This window comes from Pholcus phalangioides, unplaced genomic scaffold (genome assembly GCF_987345545.1).
Source record: "Pholcus phalangioides strain wild (caught in Gottingen) unplaced genomic scaffold, Ppha-v1.0 ptg000001l_1, whole genome shotgun sequence".
Taxonomy (NCBI): Eukaryota; Metazoa; Arthropoda; class Arachnida; order Araneae; family Pholcidae; genus Pholcus; species Pholcus phalangioides.
The window spans coordinates 17,860,471-17,885,436 of NW_028301594.1; the positions used below are offsets into that span (position 1 = coordinate 17,860,471).

Consider the following 24,966-nt stretch of genomic DNA (forward strand, 5'->3'; position numbering starts at 1 on the left):
CATTACATAGTTCATTGTTTACTATTTTGGTTGGAAGTGACTTTGTGAATCGTAATAATGCGTTGGGGGTAATTTGGGTCGACAAATTTATTTAAAAACCCCGATTTAACAATTATTCTTTTCTCGTAGATCTTTAAAATGGCTTTTAGAATCGTGTCAGCATTTAGATTTTTAGATAATTGTCTATGTAAATTGCAGGTAAGTGCTGTTAATAACATGATGTAATTTTCGAAGTGTATTTGCAAGCCGGCTTTATATTTTGATTTTAATCTCAATGAGATCTTTTTATTTTTTTCACTGCTGAGGTAACTGAAATTAAAATATTTTTAAGAAATTTTTAGCTTTGAAAATATAACAGTGAAAATATATTGCATCGGTGGTTAAAATATTCCCATTATATAAGATATTCAGTAATATCCACATTTCTATGAATTCGGTAATTGTGAAACATTATACTGTATATAAACGGTGAGCCGGTCCCTTTAAAGAAGTCTCTCTGCAGAGAGCAGGCAGACCTTCAACATGACACTTACATGACATGGAAATTTACCATCTTCACTTTAAAATATGTAAGACAGGTGGCAGCACCAGGAAGAACTTGAAACAAGCACAACTCGGGCAACATAATTACATTAAGGCCACACATAAACACACACACAACATGTTCCTGTACGTACCCAATTGTTAGAAAGTCTGTAGAGAATGTGTATAAGGTGTATGTATACGGTTAAGTAGAACAGAACAGATCAAGCATGACCAGGCTCTGCCACTTATGTGATTTTAGCTTATTGCCCCGGAGAGCATGTGATTTGTGCTGAAGAAAGTTCTGAAAGACAAGGAGATTGGGGGCCAGCTCCTTTCGTACAGCCCCCCCGCCCAATCTCGATCTTTTTCTTTCAAGTAGTAGCTGGTTAAGTAATACAGTGATACTGCCACTATGGTTGTTGTGTGGTCATAATGATGTGATGAACTCTTATCACAAGATCACAGGTTCGAACCCCTTCCTCACCACAATGGTAGTCGGCTGAAGTTGGTTTTCTGTGGGTCCCAGCTTCAAGGCACAAAGGCTAGCTCGATCTCCCTGTTAAAAAGCCTTGCCACAGAGAGAAACAGGCCCACATGGTACAAATATTCAATCATTATACTTCACTTCCGAAATATTGATGGCATCAGGCACACACACACCCGGCACATCTCACTAAGTAGTAAGTTGCCCAAGGTGATAGACCCGAGTTGTGCTCGGTTTGAAAGAAAGAAAGTACAGTGATACCTTGCTAACAAAAATAATTCTTTCACGAATCATGTTCGTTAGCCAAAATCTTTGTGATTCTGAACAAAATTTCCTATAAGTTTATAAAAAATTATTTAATTTGTTCCAGGAACTGCCAAAAATTCAAAAATAAGTTTTTAAAACACACTATAAGAAAAAGACAAAAAACTGACCAAAGGCAAAAATGAAAAGCTTCAAAATTGTATAAATTAGAATCTACAGGAAGATGGAAGATCTTTTTATTTAACATTAATGTACGCACAATCAACAGACTAAAGTAGGGTTACTGGACATCCTTCCTCTATTTTTTTATGTCATTCTAAGCCAAGGGCGGGGGACTTGGGGGTCTGGTCCCCCCCCCGAAATGTGAGAAAATGACCGAAAAAAGGGAAAAAGATGGCCAAATCCATTGTTCTGTCACTTTGGTCCCCCCCCCCGAAATGAAAGTGGTCCCCCCCCGAACGAAATTTCTGGCTACGCCCCTGTTCTAAGCGTCTTCCTATGTTTTAAAAAATTAACTGTTTGTCGTCCAAATTCCCAGAATTTGTTTTTTTTGTGGTTGGGAAAAATTATTGCAATGACCTGTTTTATTGGTCAGAATAGTGGCACCATCCATTGTGAAAATTGAGAAAAGAGTTACTACGGGTGGCAAGGGCGTAGCGAGGGGGGCGGGACTTGGGGGTCTGATTCTCCCCCGAAATGTGAGAAAATGAATGAAAAAAGGGAAAACGATGGCCAAGTCCATTGTTCTGTCACTTTGGTTTCCCCCCCCCCCCCGAACAAAATTTATGGCTGTTTCGGGTGGGCATGCGTGCAGACGTGCAGACATCCTCCTTACTCGAAATCTGTGTCCTCGTTTTCGAATCTGGCAGCCCGAGACTAAAGCTAGTGTTCACACAACCGAGTCAAGTTTGTAAGTGTCTCCATCCATTTCTGATTTTGTCATAAAATGTAAAAGACTAACATAATTATAGACCATTTATTCTGGTTTTTTTTGTTTTTGTTCTTTTTAGTATTGTAATCTTTACTGCTCAAGTTGATAATCACAACAACCAAAAAATTTTAATTCGCCAATTCATATAAGAACTTTTCAACACAAACTTTGAATATGTTTATGCACTAAAGGACAATCAAAAATGAAAAGCAAAGGCCTTTGTTTCTCATGTAGCATTTTCTGTTATTGTTGTTAAGGAAAATGAGGTTGTTAAAAACCTTGCTCAAACAGTTTTGCTCGAAATACATACCACGTTACACAAAACAAAACACTCCTGCAATTGATACTATTAATATTATTTATTGAATTCAATAATATTAATTAAAATAGCGAAGAAAATAAAAAGTGGGAAACTGTATTAATCAAAATTTTAGTTATAATGATTGAGAATTACATAACATTCATATTGTAATAGGCCTATTGTTTTAAAATTTTTTGCTTTGTTTTTTCCACTTTTCGCCACTGTCCCGGCAAAAACCCAACCCTGCCTGGGCTATAGCCTGCTCAACCTTCCTGTAAATACGCCACTGGACCAAACTAATGGTGACTTAAGCAGTAAAATTTATCACTTTCTATAAATATGATGCAACATGATCTTTGCAGTGAAGAGTGAACAGATTTTTGTTAACTTATCATTTAAAAATATCTCTGATATAAAGTTCAGCCCAAGTGTTGTAATAGTGAATATCAATTAAGAAGTTCTTTTTAAAAAAATTAATATACTTATGGTTTCCTTTTCCTCTTGTTCCAGGTGTTTAGGCAGCATTCTAATGGAGTTTCAGCTTTATACCTTCCTCATCTATCTGCAGTTCCCCAACTTTTTAGCGAAAATGCACCGAAAGGTTTCGAAAAATACTTTCCTGGTGGCAAGAGCGGTAGTAACGTACCTAAAGTAGATGAAAAGAGTGAGAAAGATGGTATGTATATATATACACGTATATATAATGTAAAATAAAAGTTTTTGTTTTTCCTGTTTTGCTTTAGGATTCAGATACAGGGCTAAAATGACACTATCTGATCATGAGTATCCAGACACCTCCAAAGCAAAATGTTTTGCATTGTTCTGCAAAGAGCCCTCGGATGACTGGAAATGTTCCGCAGTGAAAACTCCCATAACCCTTTAAGCCCTAGCTCAATCAATCGTGTGGGTGAAATACTTAACAAACATTCATATTTTCAAAAATTTCCCAGTCTTAAAGGGATAATTAGTGTTTTCTACAGTTTTCGGCATATTCTGCTTTAGGCCTTAAGTTACAGTCTGCATAGCAAAAATTGATTAGTGATAATATACTTTTTCTGTGATTGAAGTTGATATTTTCACTTTTAGAGTTTTTATATAGGAATAGCATGCCATTCTTTCTGAAAAAGCTTAGAGTAGTTCTGTTGAAAAAATTCTACCCCAAAGGTGGTCAATAAGATTTGGATTAGGGTAAGTTCAGCCGAAATCCCTGAACACTAGTCTGAAAAAACTAGTTGTGAACGACATGAACTGTGTGGGCTAGTGTCTAATAGTGTTGAAACAGAAATGAGCCCTCACCAACAGCTTTCAAACTAGGGCAACAATCAACAGCTGTAACTAGGGGTAAATACTACTTTTATTTTCTAGGGGAGGGCAGGGAATGAGGTCTTGCATTCCGAGTGCTGTATCAGGAAGGGCGCAGAATTAGCTGTTTTTCTGTCCAAAATTACAGAGGAGGGCATCAAAATGGATTCTGATCCCAGGCGACAGAGTAAATTTTGATTTATAGTTATGCCCTGCTCACCAAACTGTTGACACAGTGGGGGCAGGTCAAAGTTGTCAATATGGCTTGGAATACACATGCTACTAAAAAGCATGAAAGTATGTCACTGTCGTGCATATGCAACCAGCGAGCTTATTGGTTATGATTTGCTCGAATGCAACTCATAAACTCATTGGTTGCATATGCTAGAAAGTGGCTCAGTGATACTTGGTAGCATTTGTTCCAGGACTTATGTCATATTATGCTTTGCTCAAAGTGCCTCACACAGAAATGACCCGAGTCCACAAAAGGAAAAGCAGTCACCAATAAAAAACATGATCAGAATGGTACAGGTATGATATTGCACTTGATAAGCATGTGATTTGTTTTTCCCTGGAATGGTACCTGTGGCACCAGACCCATCTGCTTTACTCACACACAGTTGTAACCCTGTAGAGACACAACTTCTGATTTTGTTAGAAATACAGCAATTAATCTTTGCAAATTATTTAAAAAAAATAAGAATACAATGATGGAAAAAAACCATTGGTGAATTTAAGTTATGTCTGTATATATCGTAGTGAAAATTTTTTTTTTCCTCTTCTTCTTCATCAAACTTTTAACAGATTATTCTAGTTGCTTATTTTCTAATTACTTTTCTTTTCTAATTCTTTTTAATTACTGCATGTGCCCATTGATTGTTTGATTGATTTTTTTTTTTCATTCCTCATAACAGACACGCCACAAAGCTCTCAGTCTAAAAGCCCACCACAAAGTCAATCTAGACCCTCTGATTGGACATTCGGTTTCAGTTTTGGAAGCGGGAAAAAGTAAGTTACATTTTTTTAAATTCATTGCTATTGGTCTATTGCAGGGTTTCTCAACCAGTGGTGGATGACGATGGCATAGGTTGTCCGCAAACAGACTTGATAAAATTATTCACCATTGTAATTGATATAAGAAAAATCCATATGGGTTCAAATAGAATTATACCTTCATTCTTCGGTTCACCGTACATCATCGAGGAGAATGCAGAAACTTGCAAGCTTAAATATGGATATTACTGAATTTTGCCAAAATTGCTATTGCTTTAAATGCAATTCACTAATTACTGCTAAAATCGCTGAAGGGTGTGGAAAAGATGGCTGCCACAAATCACAGTTGACAAAAATATGCAGTATTTCATAAAAAAATACTCAAATGGCCATATTTCATTGAGTATGGTAAAGCTGTGATTTTGAATAATAATTTGTAAAATACAAGAAATCTGCAGTTGTCATTAAAAAAAACATCACCAAAAGTAGGCACAATCACTGATCCTAACTAAAATTGCAAAAAAAAATTTTAAGTCTGACAAATATGTGATATGAAAATTTTTGCCATTAATTTGTATAACTTTACAAGAGCTTGTTAATTTTGTATAACTTTATAAGTGGATGATTTTACATCAAAAGATACAGCCCAAAAAGTGAATGGCTTCATAAGTGCTTAAAGCACAGAAGTTCTGTTTTATTTATTACAAGACCATTTCAGAAAAAAAAAACGTATAGGTTAGTGATAGTGTTCAGTGCCACTGTGGGCACGGATGTAAGCTAATTTCTCATTTAAAAAGTCTTTCTGCCGAGAGTAATCAGGCCCACAACATTTGAAATTTACGCGTGGTACAACAGGCAAAATAATCTGCCGAGTTGTTTGCTTCTGAATTGGGAGACATAAGGCAATATTTCCTAAACACATAGCTGCAAGCATTCTTGAAAAACATACTTCATGTTAGGTACACAACATGCATACTAATAGTATGTGCCATAGATTCCTTTGCAAGTCTTCTGGCCTGTGAATTTGGTCAGTTGAAAGAAACTGACCATGAACTGAAGAAGGAGACTTTTTTATACCTTACACCTGTCTTCACTGTGAGAAAGCGCTACATGGATCATAGCAGCTATTGCGGCCCAATTATAACATTGTGAATTGTGTGTGGGTACGTGTGGGGATAAAAAATAAGTCTAGTTTAACTTTAGCTTCAAAATAAGCAAAAAGAAAAAAACTTTTGATATAAAAGAATCGATAACATAAACCAAAGTCCTGATAACTATAAACAAATTTTTTCCCCATATTATGATATTAGTTCATTACCATAATATGGGAAAAATTATTGAGATCAGGGAAGAAGCAATACATATTGTTTTATTTTGACTGAAATTAGAAAAAAAAGAAGAAAATTACATTTATAATGAGCGTCCATCAAAATGTGTGTTCATTAATAGCTATTTTTTTTATACATTCTAGCCTTTGTTACAATGTGTGGAAACTCGAATTGCTGTTTTTTCCCTATAGTTTGATTACATTTCTCTATTCAGGATTGGAGGAGGAGGTGGTGGCAAGGGTTTTTCCCCAGATGATGAAAACCGCTATATGGTTTTTGCTTTGTGTGGTACTCTTGCTGTACTAGCTGTGATAGCATACAATGAGTTGAGGTACAAAGAGATAACATGGAAAGAGTTTGTCAATACTTTTCTTTCTCGTAATATTGTGAGTATGCCACATTAAGAAGTATTTTTCAGATTTATAGAGCCTCATAAAAATAATGATTGTTTCACTGCAAATTTTCATGCTGCCAATATTTTGTACAGAACTGACAAAAAAATATCCCTATATATGTTTTTTTATAATGTTCTAATTTTCTTATTTAAAAAAAAACACTTACTTACCTACCAACATGATATGTCAAAATTCTACAAAGTAGTTGTAAACACTGTCTCTATAATTCTAATAAACAAATAAGTTCTACAGTTTTTTGAAGAACACTAAAATTTTATAAGATTGCTAAATGAAATTATATCATTATATCATATAATATTTAAGTTATTCTCTAGACAAGAAATATGAGTGCAAAACTTTGGTGCAGCAACTACATTTTACACGGAAGATAAGTACATTTATTCTAGCCCAATACACACATACTGTCTAGACCAGTGCATCACCAGTCCCCCATCTTTTTTTCTTACTCTCTCCCTATAGCCACAACTTAACTCCAATTTCAATTTATTTCTGTACATGAATATTACAGTGCATTATAAAACTTGTATGATTATTGATACAGGTGAGAGCATTGAACACTATAACAAAAAAAACTTACACAATGATTTCACACAATGAATCCCTGAAAACTGGAATTTCTTACATCTCTTTTCTGGAACAATTCTCCAACTTCAACATGACACCTCCCCTCAAATTTCTAATCACTGGACCATAGTCCTTCTTTGGTAAACTAATTCAACAAAAATATTCAAGGTTTGTTATTACTTTGGGCCAAAATACAGAATCTTATTGTAAAATGATGATGTGCATCAACCTGTATGCAAAAACGATACATATTTTCAGTACATAACTTGTAATTTTTTTTTTTTTGCCCATATTCTCTGGTAGTTTAAAGCATATGCATTAAAATATAAGTTTATATGTGTTTTCTTTATAATACTTCCAGGTTGAGAAGCTTGAAGTTGTCAATAAAAAGTGGGTGAGAATAAAATTCATTCCTGGAAACCATGTTGATAGCAGTGTAAGTCTTCAGTCTTCCTCTGGTCATTATTAACAAACTCATGACATTAATGCACTGTTTTTCTGTTTTGAATTTGTTTCATAAGCATCATTTCTTCTGTGCAAATATCTGATCTTATTTAATCCCTAAAAAGAATTCTCATTTCTCAAATTTTTTTGTTTATCAATTTTGATTATAATGCATACGCACATGTTTTATATTTCAGAATAAGTATTGGTTCAATATCGGAAGTGTTGATACTTTTGAAAGAAACCTTGAGAATGTTCAACTAGAAATGAACGTTGAACCACCAAATTTTGTTCCAGTTGTCTATAAGACAGAAATGGACAGGTATGTTGTTTTTCTGTTGTGCTTATATCATTGCTGTTCAAAATTGCAAAACAGTGATACCTCTACTTGCATCACTTCACATGTACATCCTCTCATGAGGATTTTTTATTGCCAATAAACAATTTTTTACTGAAGGTAGAGGGGTGATCGTGCTGTCTGTGTCTGTCCATGTGCTTATAGCAGTTTTTTTCCGCTCAGTTATGAAGGTTTTACCTTTACCATTACTTATATCTTTTCTTATTTACTCCATTGATCTTGAACGGAATTAATGGCGTAAGTTGGGATATCACTGTAATGCTCAATCTCAATCATTATTAGTGTACTTGTTTTTTGGTTAATTGCATAAACCTATCAAATTTGATCAAATCCTGTTAAAAGATTATTTATTGCTCTTATTACTCCCCAAATAATCTGAAAGGCTATTCTTTACTCACTTCTAGGTGATTATTTAAATGAAATATATGTCATGCGCTTGTGTTGTCGTCTTTATTTCTCCATTGGTTGGGGAGGGGGATCTGCATATGACGCAGACTTAGTATTTATGGTTTAGTGAATATAACTTTCAGAACTTTGAGAAGAGAAAAACCTAAATGTAGTTATATGTATTGGCTTTGTCATAATTTTCTCAAATTCATTTAACTGAATTATTTATAATTTTCTCAAATTCATTTAACTGAATTATTCATAATATATCTTAAATATTCAGCAATTATTTTTCTGCTATATAATATATTTCTAGAGACAACAAACGTAGATTATGTGAAATTAAAATTTTATTTCCGAAAGAGGCACGAAACATGTGCCAACTTATAACTGCACTTATTTGTTATTCATAAGTGCTTGAAACTATTCATCAAGGTCTATCTAGTTCTTATTACATTTTATTAATAAGTTTAAAAACCTAATTATTTGCCAAATTAAATAATAATAAAAGCATTTTTGCAATTTATTTGAATTTCGCTTTTGGTTGTATATACAGTGGATCCCACTTGTGAAATTTTTCAAAAAACACAAAAAATGTTGTAAGCGGGAAAATGCTTTAACCAGAAAATCTTAATGAGAATTACTAGAGTTGAGACCATGAAAAAATAAGTTGTACCAAGTGGGAAAACGTTATAAGCGGAATCGACTGTATAATGGAAAACATATTGTGAATGCTATTTCTGTGAGAAAGTTTCTTCCCCTCCCCAGTTTGTGTGGATTAAGTTACTCTCTTAAAAAATCAGTTGACATGGAAGAAATAACATTGTGTTATGCTTCAGTTGACTTCTATTTCTGTATATACTTTCAGTTCCCGTATAGTCTCATACTTACCAGGCATTGCACTTGTTGGTTTTCTAATATGGAATATGCGACGAGGCAGTGGTATAGTTGGAGGAAGTGGTGGCAGAAGAGTTGGTGGATTGTTTGGCATGGGTGAGACAACTGCAAAACTTATAAACCCTTCAGAAATAGGTGTCAAGTTCAGGTATTTTGTTTAATCAATGTATTGCAGGCCATGCGTAATAATTATATCATTACCATTATTATATTATTCAATTAATTTTCATTTTCTTGAATAAATTTTTTGTAATCCATATTTCAGGGATGTTGCTGGCTGTGAAGAAGCTAAGCTAGAAATCATGGAGTTTGTAAATTTTCTCAAAAATCCTCAGCAGTATGTGGAGCTTGGTGCTAAAATACCTAAAGTAAGAATAAGCTTTAAAAAATTTAAACTGCTTAAATGCATTGATTTTGTTCAAGCTTATGGATCTTCAAGGTTATTTATTATTAATACCCATGCCGAGAATAAAGTATTTGTCATGATGGTTTTTGTTTTATGATAATTTTGGGCTGCAGAATTCATTTAGCATGGAATTTTTTGAAAGCACCATGAATTAAACATTGAATTTTTCGTAGAGTTCAAAAATGTTTTTGAAAACTTTTGAGCTAACACGAAATATGGAATGTGTAAATTGTCAAATAATGCTAATTATGAGAATTAAAAAAACAAACAAATATAAAATTTGAATGCATTGTAAGTTAAATATAGATGCATTCATCATCATTTGCATTTGTGGAGTACAATAAAAATACAGTGCATAATGATGCCCTCTATAATGATAATTGTCTATATAGCAATATTACTTTCCTGGTCCCAGCACACTTCCATGGCATTAATATATTCCATCTATAATGATGCCTTACTCTGGACCTCTCAAGCATCTTTATTTTTGAGTTTTACTGTATTTGAAATATTTGAATTTATAGAAGTTTTGAAACATTTTGTATTCTATGGAGTTTTATCCCAAAATGATTAAAAAATTGTACACCAAAGAAAGATGAATATCCAGCAGCTTAGTTGATACTGTATCAATTAGTTCAAACACTTCTTTTTAATTGAGGAAATTTGTAACTTTTTTTGGATTTTCATTTACTGATACCGTCATTTTGGTTTATTTTTATTTTAGGGTGCCATTCTGACTGGACCACCAGGAACTGGGAAAACTCTTCTTGGAAAAGCCACCGCTGGGGAAGCAAATGTCCCATTTATTACAGTTTCAGGCTCAGAATTTTTGGAAATGTTTGTTGGTGTTGGTCCTTCTAGGGTAAGACAGCACATGTTGAATTCATACATGTGTCTATTAACCCTTTGCGATTGGCAAATTTCTCTGATGGGAGTACCAGCTGTCAGAGCAAATTTAGCTTTTCGAAGTTATTTCTCCTTAAGTGATTTAAAGCAAATATATGGATATTAAAAACACAGCATTTGTTGAAACTAATTTGCTGTGTTTAATAGTACTTATAATACATAGAAACATAAATTTTTAATTTCTGTAATTTTCCAAAGTGAGATATTTTGCAAAACAATCACTGATATGAAGTCCTGGCTTCCAAGTACAGGTATCACAGTATATGCGTGCCTGTAGTCTTTTTCCTGGAGTTTTCTGTTGGAACATACTGCACAGTCTTCTTGGTTCCTGAATGAATTCTATGAAGCTGATTATTTAATCTAGTGTGTTGTGTGTGTGCGCGCGCGCCAATGACTTTGAAGGTTATCCTGTAGATCATACTTTCCCAACCTTTTTTGTCCCATCGCCCCCTTCTTCAGAAATTTTTTTTCTCTCATCGCCCCCCAACGTTATCTAACCCATAGTTATCTAATCCTTTGTTATACCCGTAGCTTCTACTGCCCCCCTTGGAACATTCCATCACCCCCCAGGGGACGTTAATGCCCACGTTGGGAATCACTGCTGTAGATGGTGTAGATGACAAATTTTGGCCAGTTTTTCCCACTAAGATGGAATAGTGTAGAATACTAGCCTCTCGTTTGCAGTGCTGCTCGCCAGGCGATCATGAATGACATCTTGCTGCCTTGTGTTAATATGCATTTTAGGAACAGATAAGTGAGAAAAGCTTTTAAACTTCAACCCTTTGAGAAGACATTCAAAAACACAGTGTGGTCATAAAATAGCTTTGCAGATATACGAGCTCTAGCAACTGCAATGATTAATGAATTCCAATGAAATTTGAGGCATGAGTGCTTCAATGTATGTGCTTGAGAGACAAACACAAAACCCTAGCTCGTGCAGTTACTGCAGCAAAAAAAAAAAAAACTATAAATTTAATATAACTAACAGACACATTATTACTATATAATAATGTGTTTGTGCATTTTTAGGTAAGGGATATGTTTGGTATGGCAAGAAAGAATGCTCCATGTATCCTTTTCATCGATGAGATTGATGCTGTCGGAAGGAAGCGAGGAGGAAGAAGCTTTGGTGGACACAGTGAGCAGGAGAATACATTGAACCAGCTTCTAGTTGAAATGGATGGTAATGTTTTTTTTGTCTGAGACATAGACTGCTTGTTTAAACTCATTTTAAAAAAAAATGGAATGTTTGAAATTTCGAATATTTATTGAATTCTTATCAGTTTTTTTTTTATTTATAGGTTTCAATACAACCACCAATGTTGTTGTACTTGCCGCTACAAATAGAGTAGATATCTTAGATCAGGCACTTTTGAGACCTGGGAGATTCGACCGACAAATATTTGTGCCAGCCCCTGATATCAAAGGAAGGTAAATGCTATGGATAAAATTTTATCATTTGCTAAATATTTTTTGAGAATGATTGATATGAAGTTTTTGGTTCATTAACTTTATGATTTTTTTCATTTGTTTCATTTTGTTTTAGAGCATCAATTTTCAAAGTCCATTTGAAACCTCTCAAGACTATCATTGATAAAGCAGATTTGTCACGAAAAATGGCTGCTTTGACGCCTGGCTTCACTGGCAAGTGTAATTTCAAGTTGTTTTTCTATAGCTTAATGAATTGTAATTTTATGTATTCATCAGAAAACTTTTGTTCATAGCAGTCGAGATTTGTAGTTAGAATACTAAAACTTCTGGCATTTACATATTTCATTAAAGTTTCATCCAAACACACTTCATTGTGCACGTTGCAATGTACTTAGATTAGATTTTAAGTTTTTTGAATACTTTGTATTTTACAAGATTGGTTAAATACAAATACAAACACAAAGGCCACAACAGGATAATTGCCTGACCAGTTGGCTGAAAAAAGATGCCCATAAAAAATATAGATGCCAAATATAATGAAAAATGCAGCAACCCAATATAAAAGCATGTTAACAAAAGAATAATAATTAAAAATATGTATTACACTGCCCATAGAAAAGATTATGGTTGTCTTATCTAAGTATCGATAGCTTCTCTTGATTTTTTTCCCACTATGTTTATCATACTTCTTTTTAAATTCACCAATTGTGATAGAATTGACGATCCATGGAGGTAAGCTATTCCATTTATTAACAACCCTGCTAAAGAAAAACTTCCTGCCACACCACAATCTGGAGCTATCCCTTACTGAACGATACTGGTGTCCCCTTCTTGAAATACTCGATTGATGTTTTATTAATAACTCATGGCCATCCAAAAATTTTAAACACTTCGATCATATCCTCCCTGACACCTGCATTCTTCCAATGTAAACACATTCAAGAGTCTTTCAGTCATAGCTCAAGTCAAGTCTTTCTTCATAGCTCAAGCCTTGTGTACCAACAAGAGCACACATGGCTCTTCTCTACACCCCCTCGATAAAGTCTGTCTCTCTGAAGGTATGGTCTCCAAAATCTTACAGCATTCTCCAGTCGAGGATGAACTTGGTATTGGAAAAGCAGAAGAAGGACTTTAGGAGAACACGAAGGGAACTTTTTAAGAATGAACCTCCCCCCCCCCCCCCCCATCCCAATCATTCCATTTATTTTTTTGCCACTGCTGAACAATGTTCATAAAACCTAAGCAGCTTGCCGATGAGAACTAAAGATCAAGATTGCAAATGAGATGTTTTCCCCCATTTACAACATCTTATTTTCAAAGTCCCAATTTCATTTCCCATGTCAAAAAGTTTTCAGTTTTTCTTTCCAAGCCATTTTAATTGAATGTTCTCTCAATGATGACTTTTTAAGGGGGTCCACTACATATAAAAATTGAATATTTGTGAACAACCCTGGGTAAAATTTTGTGATTTGAAGTCTTTAATTAGCTGTATTATTCCCAGGATAGGTGGTATGAAGAAACATCTACAGCATAGTTTCCCAACCTTTTTTGTCCCATTGCCCCCTTCTTCAGAAATTATTTCTCTCATCGCCCTCCAACGCAATCCAATTCATAGGATCCTGTGTTATACCTGTAGCTTCTACCGCCCCCCTGGAACATTCCATAGCCCCCAGAGTGCGTTAATGCCCACATTGGGAATCACTGATCTACAGGGAGACTATAGGGAGCTTGCATGTAGACCATGGTAAAAAATGCATGTGCATTGACATTCATCAAATTAACTATGAAATAAATTCTAGCTAGGTGATTGACAAAAGTTACTGAACTATCCACCCATTTGAGTGGCTTCCAAGAGCACCCTGACTAGGCCTGGTGATTCTATACATCAGACATTCTCAACCCATTGCTCAAAAACACCACAGTGCTACCTGAAGCATCCAAATTGCGTGATTCACATGTCCAATTTTGTGCTTGCGAGCACTTGATCAACATTCCAATTTAGCACCTTGTAAAAATTTCATTCAGGGATCAATCCTGATTTCATGCATTCATATGTCAAACTTGCTGTAAGGGCGCTCTTCTTCTGATGATGGGTACAGACAATACTCACAACTAGAAATAGGTTGAAGAGACTTCTTCTAAACATCTTTGAAAGTTGTATGCATTCTCATGGTATAAGAATGTGGGGGTCTGGAACCGAACCTTAAAGTTTGCCAGAAATCTTATTGTATGTGTAACTTTGAAAAAAAAAAGTTTTCTTTTATATGTGTTTTTGAACAAAATGGCTTATCGTCATTACTTAGAAAAATTACAAAATGAAGTCTCAGAATGGAAGTTTTATAGTTTTATGACATGACATGTATCAAAAACAGGTTTAAACTGTCAAAAACTGGAAACTGTCAAAACTGTCCAAAACCTAAATGAATACTTTTGGATAATATTTTGAATACAATAGGTTGATAACATGATGAGGAACTTGATTTTTTGTATATTGTTGTATTTTTAAATGCTAATTTATTACATTAATTAAAACAAAATATTAATTATAAATTGCAATTTTGAATTTTTCGGCAAACAGAGTCTAGAACAAATAATATATAATTTTATGGTCCATTTTATCTTAACTACTGATTACCTGTGCTCAATTTACTAAGCGAAATAGAGCTGTTCATTCAACATTATGTGTGATAGGAGATCAGGGTTAGATATTTGACCTCAGAATCTAACTCAGTATTAAAACAGTCAAACTTGTTGACTATTAAAACTTGTTGTCAATGTTCTCATTCATACTTTTGCACTTTGAACAAGTTATAGGAGCTTTTCTTGAACATCATATGCAATCAGCATTGCCAAATTAAAGGACAGTTTTGTCTTATAATTTAGTATTTTGATTGCTAGCTATATTCTAATATTATGCAAAATAAGGTTATTGTTTTAATTAACAGTGGCCATTTAAATAATTTAATAATAATAAAAGAAATCAACATTACATATATGGCTTAAAAGAATTTTTTAAACACCTATCCGTTATGAAAAGAGTACATCAGATGGCTTATATCAATACACATATATAAGCAATCCAAGAAATTTTGGAAAGTCAAGAATCATGTTGAATTGAAGAATATCAAATAGTTCCATAGTTTTTCCTTCAGATTTTATGTTATGCTTTATTCAAATTGTATATTTTACATGAAAAAATATACATATATTGTCCAAAATTCTGTAGAGAGCAGAAAGTGTTATTTTGCAATCATATTAAGTATTTATTCTCTGTATAACAGTGATTGTAAACATTACGTGCAATCAATGTGTGTATTTTCAATGGGAATTTTTATATTGAAAAGCCATATTTTAAGGTTTTGGCAATTTTTTACAGAGGTTTTTTTATGTGAGGGTTTTTGCCATACGTCAAAAACTTGCCAACCCTGTTTTACACATTATCTTTTTCCCTTATTTACATCATTTTTGTATATATTAAAAAGAATAAATTCATATTAAATAAACTTTTCATGTTTTTTCTCTATACAAACAGGAGCTGACATTGCCAATGTGTGTAACGAAGCTGCCTTAATTGCTGCTCGAGATTTGAACGATAATATTAAAATGCCACATTTTGAACAAGCTATAGAAAGAGTAGTTGCTGGTAAAGGAAATTTTTTTCTTTATTATATGTATGTATTGATCTTCGTAAGTGAGAAAACCACTTCCCTGTGAGGGTTTTCTTTTTAACTTATGTTTATATTAAATATGATATGCAGAATATTTTATTGTGAGATTGTGAGTGTTTCGGTTTAGTGGCAATAAATGTATAACAAACATTAAGAAGAAGGGAAGGGAGAATACAAAAATGAAAAAAAGAAAAAGTAGCAAGATTGCATTTTTGAATTATATTTTAACCTGTATAACAGTGTTTCCTCAAAGTCTGCATTGCAGCTCTTAGAGGTGTTACCAACTTTTGTCAGGGGCATCCCAGCAAGCTGGACATATTAATTTGTGTGATAATTTTACGCTTTGAAATGGTTCTGGTAATGGTGATCCAGAGTCAGTGCTGTCTTAATGTATGGGCCCACCTAGGTACAGTCTGTGGGCCTCACAAAAATTAGATCTGGAAATTTTCTAGAGTAAGCATGTAAGTTGTCCAGGTAGGGCCTTCGAACCTTGAGGCCCATGTATTATTAAGACTGCCTTGAGTTAAGGTAACAAGTTATCCACTCTGTACTGTTATGATGCTCAATATAAGCATTTCTTTCTAACTTGCAGCTGTGTTGATGACACCATCCACAGGATTAAAAACCAAAAACATGTGGGTAGTTTGAAATTCCATAATCAAAGAGTTCTGATAAATAAATATTAAAAGTTATTTGATTTAATTTATCATTGGTTATGCTAATTGAAACATAGACAAACAGGTGTTCGGAAAACATTTTCGAAACAGCAAAAATAAAATGTTGGAAATACGGAACATGTGGGCACACAATGTGGGGAGAGGGGATGTCGATTAAAATTCTTGTCAAAATTAAGCAGCACTTCAAAAAGTTTGGGAGCCACTGGTTTATTAGATACGTAATTCAAGTAAATATAAATTGAGTTGTTCATTTTCTGTGTTTTGATTATTATTCATGGTGTTTAAAATTTGATTCATTAAAAACACATTAAAAAAAAGGGATAGGCAATGTGTGTTATTTTTGAAAAGACAAGAAAAATGCCTATTTATGTTTTTAGATTAATATTTTTTATGTTTGATAGGAATGGAAAAGAAAACAAATGTTCTTCAGCCAGAAGAAAAGCGAACAGTGGCTTATCATGAAGCAGGACATGCTGTTGCTGGTTGGTTCCTAGAGCATGCAGATCCTCTACTCAAAGTGTCAATTATCCCTAGAGGGAAAGGTCTAGGATATGCTCAATACCTCCCAAAAGAGCAGTATCTGTACACAAAGGAACAGGTGTGTGAGATATATTTCTCTGGGTTTTGTTAATTAGAGAAAGAAAATAAATGAAATAAAATTATAATTCTGGTAAGTTATGAGCAGTGTTCTTTGGTCTATCTCTATAAGAAACCACTGAAATTACCAAAAAAGACTGATAGTCGTTTATAACAGCTTTTGTCTATAATCTATTTAAAATATGCATTTACATATTTGTCACATATAGGTGGTAAATTTCCACTGATTTTTTTTTTATCCACATTGAAGTGTCATGGTCTCAGTTATTGTGGTGGTGACAAGATTTAATAAATGTCACAACATATTTCATGGCCCTCACATACTTCAGCGGGGCCCCAAGGCTAGAATTTTTGGCAGATGTCACTATAGGGGAAATTAATACAGGATGGTTCTCTAAATTCATGGTACAAACTTAGAGGGGTGATATAAGACTCCTAAACAAGCATTTTTTGGTCATAAAATGTACAGTTGAATCACAATAGCAAAGGTGGTAGAGAGTGTTTTCAGAGAGTGCACAATTACTTTACCAAAAGCAAATATCATATTTTTCTGATGGATTTGCTGCAATAAGTGCAATCAACCATTCAAGAACTGCAGGGTATTGTAATGTGGTAAGCCTTCTCACTGTGCAACCTATGTAACACAAATTCTATCATAAGTCATTATACTGTGCTTGATCATTGTTTGGTGCAGCATAACCTTGATAGTAATTGCACCAATAAAAAACAAACTCCAATCCAATCAGAAAGTGCATGTGCACCCTCGAATGGTTGATAGCATATATGGTAGCAAATCCATCAAAATATTTGTTTTTGGTGAAGTGCTGTTGTGCCCTCTCTAAAAACACCCTCTACTGTCTTTTGCTATTGCAATGTGACCTCACATTCTGTGATTCAAAATGCTTGTTTACTTGTCTTATAACACTTCTTACAGTTTGTCCCATGAATTTAGAGTCACCCTGTAGTGTTGAAAACAATCCTGAGCCCCGAGTTGGAGCGCCATGACCTATTTACATTGATTATATTAAAACAGTTTAACTGCAATAATTGGACATGCTGATAACTTGACTACCCAATAAGTTAACACTTATTATTTCTATGGCTACTTCACCAAACACCAACCCTGGCCATATGGCTATATTGCAATTTACTGCCATTAACATGTTAGATTGGAAATGAAGGCGCCATTTATCAGTGGTTGCCTCAAGCTCATCAGGGAAAATATCTTATCCATATTCTTCCACCGGTTTGAATCTCACCTGACACATGATTAAATCACTATATGCCGCATCACATATACTAAGTATGTAGCGGTGGCCAACTGCATATCTTAATTTATTAATCCATTGCATTATTTCATGATCTCTGAATATTTGGTATCATTCGAAAGAGAAATGATATATCTTTTTGCAATCATAACTTATATTATTTTCATTTATCATATTTTATATTATGAGTATTGAACATTTGCTGTACACGTGGATATTTGAGATATTATTGTAAAGAGCGTGTTTAAAGCCCTTTGAAAATATCATATAAATTTTCAAGTAATGAAAGTGAAACTATGTAATATTATAGACAAGACCTTATTTTATAAACAAAAAATTTAAAATTAATTCAATGATTAGTTTGAAAGTTATGTTTTTTTACTAAACATTTGCAAAAACTGCAGATTTCATTTAAATCTCCTCCAGGCTTGAGGGGCTAATTTGAGATTCAGTTGAGTTGACATGTTTCTTGATCCCCTCTGGAAGTTGTCGAGCTATTAGGCTTCTACTTGATTACACAATTGACTGTGTGGTATCACCTTTCAATGAAATGAAATAAACACAGAATCCTGTATAATTGGAAAGTATTTTTCTGCTTTATTAGGATTACTGGATTTAAGGGTTATGGGTGAAAAAGCTGTGAAAAGATAAAGTAACTTTGAGCAGCTGGAAATGTTGCTACTGAAAATGTTTTATCCATCATTTATTAACATCATTGCACTAAAGTACTTGGAACAAACAAGTTGCAAGGTTTTTATTTGTTATTATTTTTTTGCTGAATTGTATTCACATTTGCATTTTAACTTTATTGCACAAGATAAAAACTAGATAAAAACCTTCAAAATCACAAGTGTTCTAGGATTTATTTCTTGTTTAACAAATTCCTCATGTATATATTTTTTCTCATTTCATACAGTTATTTGATAGAATGTGTATGACTTTGGGTGGCAGAGTTTCAGAGCAAATTTTCTTTGGTAAAATAACAACTGGTGCTCAAGATGATCTAAAGAAGGTTACTCAAAGTGCCTATGCCCAGGTAAATCAATTATTGCAAAATATCACCTATAAAGGTACATTAAATCTTGTTAAGTGGAAACTTGTGTTTAACAAGAGTAAAATCTTGTCCATGATTTCAAGGCGACAATACACATAAAAAACCCAAATCAAGAGGAGCTTATCTAATGTGGAAACGGTAGGAGAAATTATACCCTCTTAATGGAAATTTTCTCACAAACATTTCAAGTGTTTCACGACTAATAGATCAAAGGATCATACAAAATGTTGAAGTGCTATACCAAAATTTTTTATGCAATCTCTGCTTACGAATTTGAGGTCTACATCATCCACCCTTAGGGTATCAAAAACCGTTTCTGTATATGATACTGTGGTTTTAATATGACATAACATAGAGTGAAGCAGTTGCTCTCTGAAACTAACAAAATTTTTCAGAAAAGCAGGCATTTTTACGGGAGAATCAGTGCAAATGTTGGATTTTCAAATGATATGAAAGACTTACAAAATTGTATGCAAGCTACTATCTGTGATCACACTGCTGAGCAAGTCCAGAATTAGAGGAAGGCAAAGGGAGCAACTGCCAAGTGTCAAAATTTAGGGGGGGGGGGTGGGGCAGCAAATTTTACGTGGGAACAAAAACCACCACTATAAAATAATCAAATTTTACAGTGGTAGGGGGTGGCAAAATCATGTCCACCCCACAAAATTCTTAATTATGGCTCTGGTGCCAAGGATTACATAAACATAGATGACTGTGTCCAAACTGAACCTGACTTGACAGATATTGACATCCTTATTAAAAATTTTAGAGAAAGTCAGAAAGAATGTAAATATCGTCTTTTCAAAAGAAGAGCAGTATTCGGTGAAGTTTATACAAATGCTGTCAAAACCTAAATATTTAGTACAATTATAGAGTAGGGTCTTCAACCTTTTTCAAGTTGGAGAACTGCCTATGCTCATCGTCAAAAGAAGAGCACCCTTATGGCAAATTTGGCATATGTATGCTTCAGTTGTGATCCTTGAATTTAATTTGCACAGGATGTTGGAACAATTGGAATGTTGGTCTAATGCTCATGAGCACGAAATCAGACAAAAGCTTTGAGCATTCTTGGTGCTTCAGAGAGCACTGTGATGCTTGCGAGCAACAGGTTGAAAATACCTGTCCTAAACAATGTACATTACTTTATTTTAACTATTTTCAAATTATTTATTTTATTTTCAATAATTAATTTATTTTCAATTATTTAATTAAAAATAAATAAAAATAAACTATGAGATCATTATATAATTTTACACATTATGCCAATTAACATAATGCGCAAACCTCTGTTCAACGGAAAAAAATCCTAGTCCCTTGCAATTTCATTAAAGACAGGTTTTACTGTATTTATGTAGCTTATGTACATAAATACAGTTCATAAATGCATTTAAACATTTTTATACACAGTGCAGTGTAATTACTTTGCTCACGTTTTCCTAAATACTTTTTCAATGCAAATGTTTCAGGTGGTCCAGTTTGGTATGAATGAAAATGTTGGTCCTCTTTCGTTTGATCTTCCACAACCAGGGGATATGGTTTTAGATAAACCTTACAGTGAGCATACATCTCAGATTATTGATACAGAAGTGAGAAAACTTGTTAATACAGCATATGAGGCTACACTGAAGCTGTTACAAGAACACAAGGAAGATGTTGATAAGGTGAGAAGGGCAATCATATGATCAAAGTTTATTTCAACTTATTTAATAAGTATGACTTCTTTTTATACAGTTAAACTTGGTTAATTCAAAGTTCAAAGTCACTGGAAAAAAGTTAGAATTATCCAAAATTTGAATTCTCCAATTAAACAAATTGCAACTGAACCATCAATATTCACATGAGATAATAATTAACAATTTTCAAAATTTTATAATCAGTTATACAAAACTATTTTTAAAATTCTAACAAGTTTATAATTATAATATATACATAATTGATCTTATATTTGGTACATTTTATTCCACTGTTCTGGAATCAGCTTCACTGAAGAGTTTTTTGACCATGCTCAAATGACCCTGCTTTATGAAAGCTGTTCACAATCATCAGTTATGAAACTATTTCCTAAATTTTTCTTATCGTTCTTACACTGTCAAGAAAATTTACCCTCATTAACGTAAATACAAGCTGAACTTTCCGATACTTTCTGGCCGAATTAAGATTTGAATTGATTTTCTAAATTTTTCTTTATTATTTCCTCTTCTGATCCTTTAGTTTAGAAATATCAACCATAAAATTCATGAAAAAAAATTTTTTTGTATGTTTTCTGGACTTGCCCATGTCCATAGAAACAACATTAAAATCAAAACAAAAAAATTAAAATTTTATTCTTATGTGAAAATAGGTGATTTAAAAATTTTAAATTTATTTCATAAGTGCTGGAATGAATGAAATTTTTGTTTTGTAAATTAAGTTTGGAATCTTATGCATTCAAGAAAAAAAAATCAAGTGCTATCATGATAGAAAAATATTTTTTTCTAATTAATAAAACTGATGTTCCCAATTGGGAACATTGGCCGTTAAAAGGTTAATGATGACAAAAATATTCAGATTTTGAATGGCATACCTTGATCTATAGGTTGAAAAGCATAATCAGTATTAAGTATAGTACACAGTCTTGATGCAATCCAGCTGAACAAAGCTAAAATGGGCATTAAATTATTAACAAAAAAAAAGTAGAGAAAAACAAGCTTTAATAAAAATTTGTTAACTCTTGATTGAAAAAAGCAAAGTCTGCTTGTAGAATTTTTCTAAACTAAATTTGCTCATACAAAAATTCTTCCAACATTGAATTATCTAGAAAATTAAAAAAAAGTTCAAATTAAGCAAGTGATTTTAACATTAAACTAGATAGAAAACTGAATGGGAGTATGTAAAAGTTTGAATTATCTAAAATTCTAATTAACCAAGTTAGAATTAAACAAGTTCTTCTGTATGTACAGTCTCAATGCTTGTTTGGGCACAGCATGTTCCGGCATGTGTACCAATTTGTTAGAAATTCCCAAGAGGAATGTTTATGAGTTGCATGTATGATTAAGTAGTAAAGTAATCAAAAATCTTCATTCAAAAATATGAAAGACAACAGATGGCAGCAGCAGCAAAACAAAGAACAAGCAGAACTCTTACTTTCATAAATATGTTTGAGCCACGCATATAAACGCTCAACACATTCCTCAGAGGAATGTTTAAAAGTTGCATGTAGTAGTAGTAGTAGTAGTAGTAGTCAGAGCTATCTGTAACATCCATGCATTATTGCTACCATCCCCATCATAACAGCCAGTACAAGAGATCCCAAATGTTTTCCTTACCATGCCATGTTGATTTTCATGCAATATAACATCCAAACTCAGCCCTGCCTCTCCTCACCTACAAATGGATGAAATTTAAATTCAGTACATAAGTGAGTGCATGCAATTAAATTAATTATTATTTTCTAACCTAATGCATTTTCATCAAAACTGTTCACATTGTAATGGAATGAATAACACTTATCTGTTCAAACGTGAAATCCTCTTAACAAGCTAATTTTTTTTCTGGAATCTTTCTCTCTCAACATAATAACCTTCAAATATAATGTCAGCTTTCTGCAGAACATGGTCAGAGATACAGGAGGGGGCAGCGTCAAAGGTCAACTGATCTAATGTATATATGAATTGATATCATCATCATCATCATTATGCCCCCCCCCAGCAATAATGACCGTGCCAGGTCTATCTCCGCCTATGCTGCAGAACAGTGGGAGTTCACTTCAATGAACGTCGACTGTGGTATGCATTCCATTGTTTTGTGATACTATGACTTAATGCTTAAAGTTTCTGAAATGTAATTATTTGTTTTATTTTTTCTTTGGGGCCTTAAGATTGCTTCAAGGTTACTCGAACGAGAAATATTGAGTCGAGATGACATGATTGAACTGTTAGGCAAACGTCCATTCCCAGAGAAATCAACTTACGAAGAGTTTGTTGAGGGAACTGGTTCATTTGAGGAAGACGTAACGTTACCTAAAGGACTTCAGGGCTGGAATAAAGCTCCAGAAAAAAAGGCAACAGACTCACCTACAAAAGAAGCTCCTCCATCTCCATCATCGCCATCGCAATAAAATTTGCATTTTGTGTGTTTGTGTGCCCTAGAATTATTTTCTACAAATTTGTGATAAATAGATTTGTACTGTACCATATAAATCAGAGCTGTGTCCATATATGTATATTTTGCAAAAAGAGCTTCATATCAGTATGACGAACTCCTTTCCCATTTTGTTATACACATCAGTGTAACTTGTTTAGTTTTATCACAATTTAGTCTTTTAATTTATTTATAGCCTATTGTCTATAATTTTTCAATATCACTCTGAAACACTGATTGGAAATGATGTGAATCGCAATATAAAAGAAACATTTTCAACATTAAATTATTTTCATTATTATTGCACGTATTTTATAATTTACATTCAAGAAACAAAAATGTGTGGTTAATATGCCAGCACAAAATTTGTAAATAACCAGAATGTAATTTTCAGAATTTCATAGTATCAACATGCTTCCATGTTATATTTTTAAGACATGCATAGTTTATTATATGAATGCCCATCGTCAAGCTTCAAGTTGACAATTAGGATTTATATGAAGTCTGTCTAGAAAGCTTCTTCACTCAGTAATAGGTTAATAGGTATATTTTGTGATACGCTCATGAAATGCTTCTATTTTCTTGCTTTTCCCATGAGTAAAAATTCTATTTTTTTTTTGTACTCAAACAAAGTGCACTAATGTGAAATTATTTAATTTGAAGTGATAAAATAAAACATAAATTAATATAAAATCAACAGTATCATTGTTTGAATTATGACACGCCTGTCAGACTTTTTCCATGAGAAATTCACTGTCATGAGAATTCAACAGGAAAATTCATCTAATAAACTTGAAATTAACTGACATCAGTTCAGCGTATATATTCTTGAGCGATTAACTGAGAGAGCAAATTAGTGATTGTGTAATTGAATGAGGAAGTGATTGCTCATTCGCTCTTTCACTCGCTGCCTCAGCCACCCACTAAAGAAACCGTCTGATGATGCAAATATTGTCGTTCAATTTTAGTTTCCCAATGATTTTTACTTTGAGTGAATTTTCTGGGCTCGAGTCAGACTCATTGCAGTTATGCGTTTCACAAGTCTAAGGCATCTCAGTTATATATTTTTCCTGTAGCAAGGCCAGAAATTTTCATTTGGGGACAACTGGTAGCTTGGGAGACAGAGACAAAATTGACAGTAAAATAGACGATGCGGTTACATGTGTAACTGATTTGGCTGGAGAACCAAAGTACTCCCCCCCCCCCCCAAAAGCTATGATCTTGTCATGTACTGATATGCAGTACAATTTAAAAAAAATGTCTGCAAAATATTAAATATTTTTGCATGTTTTTTTTTCATAAAAAGTTAGTACTTAATTATATACATGTATTTAATGGTATATGATCAATTGATGTCTTTTCATATGTAGAAACAGCCACATATACATTTTCAGTGTTTTCATTATAATTTGCAGTGTTGCTGCAGTTGCTATGCTGACATTGAATTAAACTAATTAGATTTACCTAAGATTCAACTAATGCTGAGTGAATTCCCATGCTAACAGTATAAAAATGGCTGTTGAGAGTAATTATTGGCGTTAATGGAAAGAAAAAAAATGATTCCCATTATTAATGCGGCTTTAGTCGAGATTGGTAAATTCAATTGAGAATTTTTTGTAACTGAATGGGTTCATTTGCAAAATGTT

The 24,966-nt window shown here is 33.5% G+C and overlaps 1 protein-coding gene across 1 annotated transcript; it reads left to right on the plus strand.

The window, feature by feature from the left end:
* Position 1: 1 nt before the first annotated feature.
* On the plus strand, positions 2-24,615 carry Afg3l2 (AFG3 like matrix AAA peptidase subunit 2). Its single transcript, XM_089231874.1, has 17 exons — positions 2-198; positions 3,016-3,181; positions 4,722-4,815; positions 6,343-6,514; positions 7,470-7,544; positions 7,750-7,874; positions 9,166-9,342; positions 9,460-9,562; positions 10,325-10,462; positions 11,536-11,689; positions 11,808-11,937; positions 12,053-12,150; positions 15,470-15,580; positions 16,684-16,880; positions 19,064-19,183; positions 20,668-20,862; positions 23,058-24,615. The coding sequence occupies exons 1-17, from the start codon at positions 139-141 to the stop codon at positions 23,295-23,297; spliced, it is 2,355 nt and encodes a 784-aa protein (XP_089088000.1). The 5' UTR covers positions 2-138; the 3' UTR covers positions 23,298-24,615.
* Positions 24,616-24,966: the final 351 nt, after the last annotated feature.

Excerpts from the sequence above, each read along its gene's own strand:
- Afg3l2 (XM_089231874.1), top strand. The coding sequence starts at position 139 with ATGGCTTTTAGAATCGTGTCAGCATTTAGATTTTTAGATAATTGTCTA. Across the intron at positions 3,182-4,721 it reads TGAAAAGAGTGAGAAAGATG|ACACGCCACAAAGCTCTCAG; the intron begins GTATGTATATAT and ends TCCTCATAACAG. Across the intron at positions 12,151-15,469 it reads TTTGACGCCTGGCTTCACTG|GAGCTGACATTGCCAATGTG; the intron begins GCAAGTGTAATT and ends CTATACAAACAG.